We start from the raw sequence: 13,878 nt of genomic DNA, 5'->3' as shown, positions 1-13,878 counted from the left end.
AGCCGAGTGATCATAGGGTCCAATGAGCAGCAATAGGTGAGTCAGGGAGCTGTTCGGTAGTCGCTACTACGCTAGGCGAGCTGGAGACACTGCAATTCAGAAAGCTAGCGGGATGGGTCTTCGGCGACATCGCAAAGGAAAAACATGTTGAAATCACCTCGGGCGATGACGTCGGCAGACCAGTCGTGATGGATTAGCGGGGCTCCATGTCGGCAATTGGCAGGCCAATTGGCAAAAGAGGTATTGTAGCCCAAGAATTAGCTGGTAGACCTCTTCGGCTAGCCGGGAGATGGGCCTAGCTCAAGGCTAACTGGTGCTTGCTTCGGGACAGAGTGGCTAACTGACTAGCAGCTAGTTAGCTGGCTAGCTTCTTATGGGGGTTCCTGTTCTAAAGTATAAAAATAGCAGATCCGTACCACATTGGGTGACGCGGATTGCAGGAAATTATCTCAGTCCGTAGATGGAAAGTAGATCGGCCTATATCGAAAAAAAATAACGTATATGAAGGTATACACAGACGCAAGACGTAAGAGAAAACATATATTGTGTTTAAAAAATTATATATCTTTTTTGCTAATGTAAACAATGTTGTTAATATTTTTATAAACTGCGTTACCCACTCCAGTCAGCAGATGGCGACTGTGGGTTGGCGAATGTGGGTTTTTCAGGTGACCCTTCTCGCATGACGTATAATCTAGTGAACCGGACGGGACGTTTCTTCAGCAACAACACGGCTACTCTTTCAGCCAGGTTTTTTTTAGCTTTCTAGCTAACTTAAAACCGAAGCATTTGACGCGCTTTACACCATGTTTTATTTACATTCGCGAATCGCAGTGTTTCAAACACAATTCTGTTTACGTATATATACTGTAAACTTTAACCAAATTAGCTTGTTAAATTTGCAAACTTGTTAAGATTGATACTGAACCTAGCACTTGGCTAGTCGCTAATGCTACCTGCTAACTAGCTAACGTCCCCAACCATGAGCTCACTAAGCAACTTTTCCCCTGCTAAGGAAGAGGGGGTCTGCTGTATGGAGAAAGAAGCTCTGGGGCTGAACATTGTCGTGAAAAAAGAAGAGGATATTACAGTGAAAGAAGAAGAAGAACCTTTCAGAATGAAAAAGGAGGAAGAGGAGGATATCATACTGAAAGAAGAGGAGGAGGGTGTTACTGTGAAAGAAGAGAAAGAACCTTCTGTAGTGGAAGAGAAGGTAAAAGCTTTCAGAATGAAAAGGGAGGAGGAGGCGATCTCAATAAAGGTGGAGGAAGACGTTTTGGGAGTGAAAGAGGAGGACGAAGGAGAGGAGGAGGAGACTGAAGATCTGATTAACACCGGTGAGTATTATTTAAAAACGGGCACAAACTATGCCGTTGTTGAACCAATGTGTGGTTTAGAAGGGGAATTCTACTGAAGTTCTATACTTGTTTATGTTGTTATGTACGGAAGGGATTTTTTATTGGCCCTTTATTTCTGCACCATGATGCAGGTATGGTTACAGGTATGCAGGTATGGTTACAGGTATGATGCAGGTATGGTTACAGGTATGCAGGTATGATGCAGGTATGGTTACAGGTATGCAGGTATGATGCAGGTATGGTTACAGGTATGATGCAGGTATGGTTACAGGTATGCAGGTATGATGCAGGTATGGTTACAGGTATGATGCAGGTATGGTTACAGGTATGCAGGTATGGTTACAGGTATGATGCAGGTATGGTTACAGGTATGCAGGTATGATGCAGGTATGGTTACAGGTATGCAGGTATGGTTACAGGTATGATGCAGGTATGGTTACAGGTATGCAGGTATGATGCAGGTATGGTTACAGGTATGCAGGTATGATGCAGGTATGGTTACAGGTATGATGCAGGTATGGTTACAGGTATGCAGGTATGATGCAGGTATGGTTACAGGTATGATGCAGGTATGGTTACAGGTATGCAGGTATGATGCAGGTATGGTTACAGGTATGCAGGTATGATGCAGGTATGGTTACAGGTATGCAGGTATGATGCAGGTATGGTTACCTATCAGAATGTAACAGGATCCGGAGATGTGCCAAACGGGTGGAACTTTGGTTTTGGAAGGGGTGGGGGGGGGGTCATAACCTGGTCAAAGAGTCTGGGGGTCCTCCCTCAGAATTGTTTTAGGGCACCTAAAGTTAATTTCCTGCATTTCTACTAGGGCTGTCCCCGACAAAAAAAAAATATTTATTTTGACAAATCGATTGGTCAAAATTATTTAACATTTATTTTTCCATATATAGTCACACCGACGATGCTTGTCTTATGTGTAAAACGAACTAATGATTTAATAATCTGTGCCTTCTGGGAATGATATGAAGTCCAAAAGTTATGGGCGGAGTTAGAAAGTTGGCTGTCAGAAGTATTACAATGTAAATGTGTTTTTTAATCCATCTGTCGGCATCTTTCAATACATGTCAAATGAAGGTGCAGTGAGATACCCGATGGGTTGGACTATACTCTTCTCGTCTATTATCTTGCAAAAATAAATGCTTAGCTGGTAAATCAACCAACGCTCTATCGTTTATAATAATCTATTTCATTATGTAACAATTGAAAGAGCGACAGAGAGGAACAAAACGGTGCCATTTGAGGATGTGGCGTAGAGCAGCTTTTTATTCAAACGGGACAGTTTTATCTCCATCTCTTCATTCAAGGACTCAATCATGGACACTCTTACTGATAGTTGTGGCTGCTTCGCGTGATGTATTGTTTTCTCTACCTTCTTGCCCTTTGTTCTGTTGTCTGTGGCCAATAATGTTTGTACAATGTTTTGTACTGCTGCCATGTTGTTTTGTAACCATGTTGGTGTCATGTTGTGTTGCTACCATGCTGTGTTGTCATGTGTCGCTGCCTTGCTATGTTGTTGTCTTTAGGTCTCTCTTTATGTAGTATTGTCTCTCTTGTCGTGATGTGGGTTTTATCCTATATTTATATGTTATTACATTTTTATTTTTAATCCCAGCTGTCCTGCTGTCCTCTCAGGAGGTCTTTTACCTTTTGATAGGCCATCATTGTAAATACGAATTTGTTCTTAACTGACTTGCCTAGTTAAATAAAATAAAAAATACTTATTTACAATGACGGCCTACCCCGGCCAAACCCTAACCCGGAAGACGCTGGGCCAATTGTGCGCCACCCTATGGGACTCCCAATCACGGCCGGTTGTGATACAGCCTGGAATCGAACCAGGGTCTGTAGTGACGCCTCTAGCACTGAGATGCTGTGCCACTCGGGTCCATGCATTTGTTTTACTTTTAAATGTGTGATATAGAGGCATAGCCATTAAATCTTGGTGAATATAGCCTAACTTTATAAATGCCCAATGAGCTTGTCATACCCAATGATTTATATATACACTAGATGACTGATAGGAGGCGCTGTGTTGACGCCACCGTGCCTCCATCTTGGCTCTCCCCCACCATTGTGTTGACGCCACCGTGCCTCCATCTTGGTACTCCCCCACCACTGTGTTGACGCCACCGTGCCTCCATCTTGGCTCTCCCCCACCATTGTGTTGACGCCACCGTGCCTCCATCTTGGCTCTCCCCCACCACTGTGTTGAAGCCACCGTGCCTCCATCTTGGCTCTCCCCCACCACCGTATTGAAGCCACCGTGCCTCCATCTTGGTACTGTGTTGACGCCACCGTGCCTCCATCTTGGCTCTCCCCCACCATTGTGTTGACGCCACCGTGCCTCCATCTTGGCTCCCCCACCATAGTGTTGATGCCACCGTGCCTCCATCTTGGCTCTCCCCCACCATTGTGTTGACGCCACCGTGCCTCCATCTTGGTACTCCCTGTTAAAATATTTTATCAAGGTTTAAGATAAATGATTAAATAATTCTACCCAAAAACTTAACCATTAGGATTAGAGGTTATGTAGCATGGACAAGGGGTAATTAAAAATGATAACCATTGGGGAAGAAAGGAATGTATGTGTGTGCCGAAAGAAAAGCAAAGAGACTCGTTAACCTATGTTTGAACCGACCCAGCTATAACTCTGTGGAGATAAGATAGGACAGGTGTCCTGTGTGAATTTAAGTATGCTCTCTCTAATTCTCTCCTTCTCTCTCTCGGAGGACCTGAACCCTAGGACCATGCGTCAGGACTACCGGGCATGATGACTCCTTGCTGTCCCCAGTCCACCTGGCCTTGCTGCTGTTCCAGTTTCAACTGTTCTGCCTGCGGCTATGGAACCCTGACCTGTTCACCCAACGTGCTACCTGTCCCAGGCCTGCTGTTTTCAACTCTAGAGACTGCAGGAGCGGTAGAGATACTCTTAATGATCGGCTATGAAAAGCTAACTGACATTTACTCCTGAGGTGCTGACTTGCTACACCCTCGATAACTACTGTGATTATTATTATTTGACCATGCTGGTCATTTATGAACATTTGAACATCTTGGCCATGTTCTGTTATAATCTCCACCCGGCACAGCCAGAAGAGGACTGGCCACCCCTCATAGCCTGGTTCCTCACTAGGTTTCTTCCTAGGTTTGGCCTTTCTAGGGAGTTTTTCCTAGCCACCGTGCTTCTACACCTGCATTGCTTGCTGTTTAGGGTTTTAGGCTGGGTTTCTATACAGCACCTTGTAGCATTAGCTGATGTACGAAGGTGCTATATAAATACAGTTGATTTGATTTGACAGGGAGAGCCCCTCCAGGTTTTCCGTATCTGGGGGAGACTGGAACTGTCAGCTGAGTGGTAATAAACTGTGGTGAGACTTCAGGGGATAATCCAAATATAGTGTGTATGTATGTGTTAGGTTGTGTAGGTTAAGAGAAAGTATAAAAGGAACGTTTTTGCACGTCAGAGCTGTCACCAATAAAATTGTATCTGACTAATTGTGAGATAGGAATTCTGTCTGTTTAATTTAAACCAGAACTTTACAACCTCTGTGGTTCAGACCAAAAAAGATCATTGCAATTTATGAACATTAATTACTAAATTATATAACACTACCCGAGTGAGTAGGCTCCTCATAGCCTCTCGAGCTGCTGGGGACGATGAAGCCCCACTGCCAGCTTCTGATGGCCTGTCAGCCTGGTAGCCCTGCTCACGGTGAACAGCCTATCACTGGCCAACAAGGAACAGCTGTCTTCGCCATCGAAGCTATCAACCTCCTGACGCAAGGCATGCACCCTCCGTTCAAGGTGGTCCCAGTGGTCCGACTCATGCCCCCGTCCAGGACTGGCAGCACAAGGGCCCAGTAGAGAGGCCTGCGGTGGGTTCGGCCACATTTCCTGGGAGGGATACTGGGCCCAGTAGAGGGACTAACAGTTCGCTGCGCACCACTCCTGAGGCAGGGAGCTCATCCTTAGCCTGAGCCTTGCCGACCCACTTGCGCATGGCCTCCAGTCGCGCCATAGGCGCAGACATTCTGAGAACAACACACAAAACAGGCATCCAGTAGGGCGCTCCACCGCCCTAGCCGCATGGCTCAAACCCAGGCAGTACATACACAAGGTATGCAGATCCCCGGGGGGGGATGCCACCATCACATCTGTCACAAAGGGAAGCCATAAGCTCAGCCAAGCCAACAAGGCCACGGAGCAGGAGTCCCGACGACCCGCTTGGAGGAAGAGGAACCCGCTGAGGGATAATTTACCCTGTAACTCTGCAAAAAAAAAACAGGGAAGACCCTGTGTGGGGAAAAACAGGCAGACAAAACAGTAACTGGGTAATGGATTTGATTTATATGTTGTTGTACTGCAAAATATTACCTTTAATGTCCAAGCAGTAAAAAAAACAGCACAATATGATGAAGTAATTACGTTAAGGAACTCCAAAGTTGATGTCTCCAGGTAGTGGAAGCTCCACCACCATACTCTTACACTCTGCAGGGGAAAGAACAAGAAACAAAACCTGCAAGATAATTAGCAGAGAACCCAGAGCAGCGTGTTAAAGAAATTCACAGCACACACATAGAACAAGCCAGTCGTCAAGTTGTGTAAACGGTCCATTACAGTTTGTGGCAGCAAGAGCCATCATACTAATGGATACACACGGAATCGTAGTGTAACACTAATGAAACACAATTATGACAAACCAGGGGTCGGAAGATACAGATCAACCGCGCGCAGCAGATGGAGCACTCAAGAGGGGCTGGCCATGTTGTGGCCAACTGCTCCAGGCTGCAAACAGCCAGTGAGTATATATATACACTGCTCAAAAAAATAAAGGGAACACTTAAACAACACAATGTAACTCCAAGTCAATCACACTTCTGTGAAATCAAACTGTCCACTTAGGAAGCAACACTGATTGACAATACATTTCACATGCTGTTGTGCAAATGGAATAGACAAAAGGTGGAAATTATAGGCAATTAGCAAGACACCCCCCAAAACAGGAGTGATTCTGCAGGTGGTGACCACAGACCACTTCTCAGTTCCTATGCTTCCTGGCTGATGTTTTGGTCACTTTTGAATGCTGGCGGTGCTCTCACTCTAGTGGTAGCATGAGACGAAGTCTACAACCCACACAAGTGGCTCAGGTAGTGCAGTTCATCCAGGATGGCACATCAATGCGAACTGTGGCAAAAAGGTTTGCTGTGTCTGGCAGCGTAGTGTCCAGAGCATGCAGGCGCTACCAGGAGACAGGCCAGTACATCAGGAGACGTGGAGGAGGCCGTAGGAGGGCAACAACCCAGCAGCAGGACCGGTACCACCGCCTTAGTGCAAGGAGGTGCACTGCCAGAGCCCTGCAAAATGACCTCCAGCAGGCCACAAATGTGCATGTGTCTGCTCAAACGGTCAGAAACAGACTCCATGAGGGTGGTATGAGGGCCCGACGTCCACAGGTGGGGGTTGTGCTTACAGCCCAACACCGTGCAGGGCGTTTGGCATTTGCCAGAGAACACCAAGATTGGCAAATTCGCCACTGGCGCCCTGTGCTCTTCACAGATGAAAGCAGGTTCACACTGAGCACATGAGCACATGTGACAGACGTGACAGAGTCTGGAGACGCCATGGAGAACGTTCTGCTGCCTGCAACATCCTCCAGCATGACCGGTTTGGCGATGGGTCAGTCATGGTGTGGGGTGGCATTTCTTTGTGGGGCCGCACAGCCCTCCATGTGCTCTCCAGAGGTAGCCTGACTGCCATTAGGTACCGAGATGAGATCCTCAGACCCCTTGTGAGACCATATGCTGACACATGCACATTTGTGGCCTGCTGGAGGTCATTTTGCAGGGCTCTGGCAGTGCACCTCCTTGCACTAAGGCGGTGGTACCTGTCCTGCTGCTGGGTTGTTGCCCTCCTACGGCCTCCTCCACGTCTCCTGATGTACTGGCCTGTCTCCTGGTAGCGCCTGCATGCTCTGGACACTACGCTGCCAGACACAGCAAACCTTTTTGCCACAGTTCGCATTGATGTGCCATCCTGGATGAACTGCACTACCTGAGCCACTTGTGTGGGTTGTAGACTCCGTCTCATGCTACCACTAGAGTGAGAGCACCGCCAGCATTCAAAAGTGACCAAAACATCAGCCAGGAAGCATAGGAACTGAGAAGTGGTCTGTGGTCACCACCTGCAGAATCACTCCTGTTTTGGGGGGTGTCTTGCTAATTGCCTATAATTTCCACCTTTTGTCTATTCCATTTGCACAACAGCATGTGAAATGTATTGTCAATCAGTGTTGCTTCCTAAGTGGACAGTTTGATTTCACAGAAGTGTGATTGACTTGGAGTTACATTGTGTTGTTTAAGTGTTCCCTTTATTTTTTTGAGCAGTGTATATACTTCCGTGTAAGATATTACGCTTACCAGTGACTTACCAAGCGAAATTCAGAAAGTTTGTACCTCAAACCATACGGACGTCTGCCGACAAAATGAAAGAGAACGTGTGTCGCGGCCAGGGGGTCTATATATAGGGGCGAACCCCAGCCGCGACACAGGTGTACACGAGAGTAAATCTGTAAATCCTCACCTCGGATGTATCTCTCCGCCGCGGAGTGATACCAATATAGTGAAACATAACAACCATTCATCTCTTGGCTGCTATACAGAGAATTTACAGGGAAGAAATCACCATTTACAACTGGGCTGCTATATACTGTATATTTATTTGATTTGTCATTCTGTCGTTTTTCATGGGATTTTAGTGGTGATTTAAAAATCATTTATTTAGAATTTATCAGAATGAATTTGTCCAGAAATAGTTTTACCAGCTCTGTGTATGAAGAGGTGAGGGAGCCCCGCTCCTCCGTACTCTGGCAGCACGACACCTCTGCTGAAAATGACAAGATGAGGTTTGTCATTATTTACATATGAAATCGGATTGGATAAAACTAAACAAAAATACATTTGTATGTTGTTGTTTTCAAATCTCAAGAAGTGAATTGAATGTGGAGTCAGTTTGAATGTACACACTCTGTGATTAAATTGTTCTTTTTTTTACTCTGGCTCTGTGTGCATATGCATAATTGTTTACATTGTTTACGTTCTCTCTGCTACTATCATGTATCCTACCATGACTATATCCCACCCAACTCCATGTGTTGTCACTATCATGTATCCTACCATGACTATATCCAACCCTACTCCATGTGTTGCCACTATCATGTATCCTACCATGACTATATCCAACCCAACTCCATGTGTTGTCACGATCATGTATCCTACCATGACTATATCCAACCCAACTCCATGTGCTGCCACTATCATGTATCCTACCATGACTATATCCAACCCAACTCCATGTGTTGTCACGATCATGTATCCTACTATGACTATATCCAACCCTACTCCATGTGTTGCCACTATCATGTATCCTACCATGACTATTTCCAACCCAACTCCATGTATCCTACCATGACTATATCCAACCCAACTCCATGTGTTGCCACTATCATGTATCCTACCATGACTATATCCAACCCAGCTCCATGTATCCTACCATGACTATATCCAACCCAACTCCATGTGTTGCCACTATCATGTATCCTACCATGACTATATCCAACTCTACTCCATGTGTTGCCACTATCATGTATCCTACCATGACTATATCCAACCCAGCTCCATGTATCCTACCATGACTATATCCAACCCAACTCCATGTGTTGCCACTATCATATATCCTACTTGGCTGAAGGTTTGATCCAGTGGAAGAAGTATTGAGGAGCAGGGAGGTTAAAGGTCACTTCAGGATATCAGTAAAGTCCTATTAAATATATATTTCTTTACCTAATTCCATTTTTGTTTTTTTCTCTAATTCTGTTTTCTTTGTTTAGTTTTTCCAGGTTTCTGTCCCTGTTTTTCTGTTTTTCTCTCAAAACCACATCAGGAGATCACGTTTGAAGTCTGAGAAAAATCTAAGATGTTTTCATTTTTGTGTTTAGATACCCTTTAATTCAAGTGGCACCAGCAAGAGCCTTGCTTGGTTAGTGGTGTCTGTAGCACACATGTGATTGCAGAGTCTGCTGAACAAATCACAACTGGTTGATGCAAATAATCGTGATATCATTCTGCCAGGTAGGCATAGACTACTTTGTAGTTAACATTGAATTGACAAGGTTTGTGGGAAAACTTTTCCATCAACAAGAAGATAGTTGTCATTAGCATCATCGCTAACAGCTACACATAGTGGTAGACAAATGCACTTAGTAGACAGGGGCATTTCCTGACTGTTTCCTCTTCAGAAAGTTGAAGGAAAATACAAATCACTGAGGCTAATTTAGACGACTTGCAGGCAGTGGGTTCAGAATAACTATGAGAAAAATGAATAAAGATTATAATTATAATACAGATTATACCACCAGCCAAAAGGGCAATTTAGTGACTGGAAGGGTAAAGTGGCATGTGCTCTACACAGGTAGAGTCCTATCTGTCCATGTTGCCTTTTGCAAAGTGGGTACTGCTTCATGTGGCAACACCAACACTCAGCTAAATAGTCCATATGCCACTGGATGAGAGAAGTTTTCATTGTTTTTGGGCACCATTATGTGAGGTGTTATTATGTGTTGTTAGTGATGAGCCTTGGTCAATTTAGCTAGGAATATGCCATCCTCGTCAATGTCGCCCTTGTCAATCTGTCACCTAATCCTGCCTAATGGGCAGATCAGCACTGGAGGAAAGTATTGGCTGTAAGAAGGAAGAGAAAACATAACATCTGGTAACATTACTTCTTATGACATTGCTTGCCAGAATGAACATTGTAACGGCGATTTTTCTCCAGTCTGCGTTACCCACTCCAGTCAGCAGATAGCGATTTGAGTCTTTCAGGTGATGCTGCTTGCGTGACGTATAATCTAGTGGACGGAACTGGAGGCTTCTTCAACAGCGACAAAAGGCTTCTGATTCACCCACCGTGGTGATTTGCTAGCGAACATAAAACCGAAACATTGAAGCTCTTTAGACCAATTTTGTGTATATTACTCTTAGTGTTTTAAATATAATTCTGTTTACCTTTCTACTAGTTCATTAAAACGTAATTTGCTTGTTAAATTAGCAAATGTGTTAAATTGATAATGTACAAGGCTAATCGCGCGGATCATGAGCTATGTAAGCTAGACGGATAAAGAAGCTCTGATGAAAGGAGAGGAAGAAGCTTTCAGCATGAATAGGGAGGAAAGGGAGGCTATCACATTGAAAGAAGAAGAGGATGATATTACAGTGAAAGAGGAAGATGGGAAAGAGGTTGTCAAAGTGGAAGAGGAGGTAGAAGCTTTCAGAATCAAAAAGGAGGAAGATGCCATAACATTGACTGAAGAGAATGAAGTGAAAGAAGAGGAAGAACCTTTTGGAGTAAAAGAGGAAGAGGAGGCTATCTCAATAAAAGAGGAGGAAGTGAAAGAGGAGGAGACTGAAGTTCTGATTACCACCAGTGAGTACTGTCTTAAAAATAGGGGCACAAACTGTTGTTGAACTAATGTGTGATTTTAAAGGGGCATTCTACTGAAGTTCTACACTTGAATATATTGTTCAGTACTGTAGGAATTGTTGAAGGGGCAATCTGCCATTGGTACATATGTTTATGAGACTTTGATGTATTGAATTCGCATTCTCCATGTGGTCTACATTAAAGTTCACCTCATCTAATATAACAGGCTTTTAATATTCAATATTGGTGCATAATTTCTACTTAAAATATCAAAGGGATGCAAAAGGCACCAATTTCGTTGATTGCAATAGAAGATCATAAGTTTACCATCTGTTTGATGTTCTCGTTCACATAGGAGAGAGACATGACTATTATGGATCCTCTGGGGAGCCTCAACAACATCCTGATGCTGACGAGGCAGAGAAGAGTCTCTCCAGATCAGAACACCAGATGGTACAGCTTGGTCTGGTCTAGCATACAGCCTGCTCTATCTGGGTCTGGGCTGGGTTTCTGTAAAGCACTTTATGACAACAGTGGCATCAGCATCTATAATGATATGTGTCTGTGTCCCCTCTTTATGGTTACCAGGACAACGCTAGCCCTTTCACCCTCCCAGAGTCCCCATGTCGTGCCTCTCCCGGTAGCGCCTTACTGCTGGGTATGAAGAGGTTGTCTGTGCTGCTGGTGGACTGCAGGAAAACAATGGTGCTGAGTGGAACTGTGAGAGGAGGAGAAGAGAAGAAAGGATTAGATTTGACACATCAAAGTAAGTGCTGTAGTTTGAACAAATACAATAGATCTGCCCACTGGTATCTGTTACCAGTAGGGCTGTCCCTGACTAATACAAATACAGCTTTGCACACTGTTGGCATTCTCTCAACCAGCTTCACCTGGAATGCTTTTACAACCGTCTTCAAACCAAACTTTATTTGCCACATGCGCCGAATACAACAAGTGTAGATAGATGGCAGCATTCGCGCTAAACTGAAAACACAGACCATCCATTTAACCATGGCAAGGTGACTAGGAATATGGCCGAATACAAACAGCGTAATTATTCACTTCGTAAGGCAATCAAACAGGCAAAACGTCAGTATAGAGACAAAGTGGAGTCGCAATTCAACGGCTCAGACACGAGACGTATGTGGCAGGGTCTACAGTCAATCACGGACTACAAAGGGAAAACCAGCCACGTTGCGGACACCGACGTCTTGCTTCCGGACAAGCTACCCTCTTTGAGGATAACACAGTGCCACCGACGCGGCCTTCTACCAAGCTACCCTCTTTGAGGATAACACAGTGCCACTGACGCGACCTTCTACCAAGGACTGTGGGCTCTCCTTCTCCGTGGCTGACGTGAGTAAGACATTTAAGCGTGCTAACCCTTGCAAAGCTGCCGGCCCAGACGGCATACCAATCCGCATCCTCAGAGCATGTGCAGACCAGCTGGCTGAACATATTCAACATATTCAATCTCTCCCAGTCTGCTGTCCCCACATGCTTCAATATGTCCACCATTGTTCCCGTACCCAAGAAAGCAAAGGAAACTATCGTCCTGTAACACTCACTTCTGTCATCATGAAGAGCTTTGAGAGACTAGTCAAGGATCATATCACCTCTACCTTAACTTCCGTGACACCATAGACCCATTTCAATTTGCTTACCGCCCCAATAGATCCACAGACGATGCAATCGCCATCACACTGCACACTGCCCTATCCCATCTGGACAAGAGGAACACCTATGTAAGAATACTGTTCATTGACTGTAGCTCAGCATTCAACACCATAGTACCCTTCAAGCTCATCATTAAGCCTGGGTCTGAACCCCGCCCTGTGCAACTGGGTCCTGGACTTCCTGACGGGCCGCCCCCAAGTGGTGAAGGTAGGAAACAACACCTCCACTTCGCTGATCCTCATCACTGGGGCCCCACAAGGGTGCGTGCTCAGCCCCCTCCTGTACTCCCTGTTCACCCATGACTGCGTGGTCACACACGCTTCCAACTCCATCATCAAGTTTGCAGACGACACAACAGTAGTGGGGCCTGATTACCAACAATGACGAGACAGCCTACAGGGAGAAGGTGAGTGCCCTGGGACTGTGGTGTCAGGAAAATAACCTCACACCCAACGTCAACAAAACAAAGGAGCTGATCGGGGACTTCAGGAAACAGCAGAGGAAGCACGCCCCTACCCACATCGACAGGACCGCAGTGGAGAAGGTGGAAAGCTTCAAGTTCCTCGGCGTACACATCACTGACAAACTGAAATGGTCGACCCACACAGACAGCGTGGTGAAGAAGGCACAACAGCACCTTAAACCCTCAAACCTTTTCCAGATGCACCATCGAGAGCATCCTGTCGGGCTGTGTGACCACCTGGTACGGCAACGGCACCGCCCGCAACCGCAGAGCTCTCCAGAGGGTGGTGCGGTCTGCCCAACGCGTCACCAGGGGCACAATGCCTGCTCTCCAGGACACTTACAGCACCCGATGTCACAGGAAGGCCATAAAGATCATCAAGGACAACAACCACCCGAGCCACTGCCTGTTCACCCCGCTATCATCCAGAAGGCGAGGTCAGTACAGGTGCATCAAAGCGGGGACCGAGAGACTGAAAAACAGCTTCTATCTCAAGGCCATCAGACTGTTAAATAGCCATCACTAGCACATTAGAGGCTGCTGCTCTATATACATAGACTTGAAATCACTGGCCACTTCAGTAATGGAACACTAGTCACTTTAATAATGTTAACATATTTTGCATTACTTATCTCATATGTACATACTGTATTCTATTATATTGTATCTTAGTCTATGCTGCTCTGACATTGCTCGTCCAAATATTTATATATTAATTCCATTCCTTTACTTTAGATGTGTGTGTATTGTTGTGAAATTGTTGGATATTACTTGTTAGTTATTACTGCACTGTTGGAGCTAGAGAAACAAGCATTTCGCTACACTCGCAATAACATCTGCTAAACATGTGTATGTGACTAACATTTGATTTGATTTTACCTCACG

The 13,878-nt window shown here is 45.3% G+C and overlaps 2 protein-coding genes across 3 annotated transcripts; both read left to right on the top strand.

The window, feature by feature from the left end:
• The first annotated feature begins 709 nt into the window (after positions 1 to 709).
• LOC129850360 (uncharacterized) lies at positions 710 to 4,880 on the top strand. 2 transcript variants are annotated; one of them, XM_055916809.1, is made up of 2 exons: positions 710 to 1,337; positions 4,123 to 4,880. In XM_055916809.1, exons 1-2 carry the CDS (start codon positions 983 to 985, stop codon positions 4,323 to 4,325), a joined length of 558 nt encoding a protein of 185 aa, XP_055772784.1. In that variant the 5' UTR covers positions 710 to 982; the 3' UTR covers positions 4,326 to 4,880. The 2 variants fall into 2 exon arrangements, with proteins under 2 accessions (XP_055772784.1, XP_055772785.1); XM_055916810.1 differs by having other exon boundaries at positions 4,109 to 4,880.
• A 3,849-nt stretch (positions 4,881 to 8,729) lies between these two features.
• LOC129850361 (uncharacterized) lies at positions 8,730 to 12,007 on the top strand. Its single transcript, XM_055916811.1, has 3 exons — positions 8,730 to 10,856; positions 11,209 to 11,306; positions 11,442 to 12,007. Exons 1-3 carry the CDS (start codon positions 10,562 to 10,564, stop codon positions 11,811 to 11,813), a joined length of 765 nt encoding a protein of 254 aa, XP_055772786.1. The 5' UTR covers positions 8,730 to 10,561; the 3' UTR covers positions 11,814 to 12,007.
• The last annotated feature ends 1,871 nt before the right edge of the window (positions 12,008 to 13,878 follow it).

Source organism: Salvelinus fontinalis, unplaced genomic scaffold (genome assembly GCF_029448725.1).
Source record: "Salvelinus fontinalis isolate EN_2023a unplaced genomic scaffold, ASM2944872v1 scaffold_1963, whole genome shotgun sequence".
Lineage (NCBI taxonomy): Eukaryota > Metazoa > Chordata > Actinopteri > Salmoniformes > Salmonidae > Salvelinus > Salvelinus fontinalis.
Note: the sequence above shows the minus strand (reverse complement) of the source record. Positions and strands in the feature narration are given on the sequence as shown.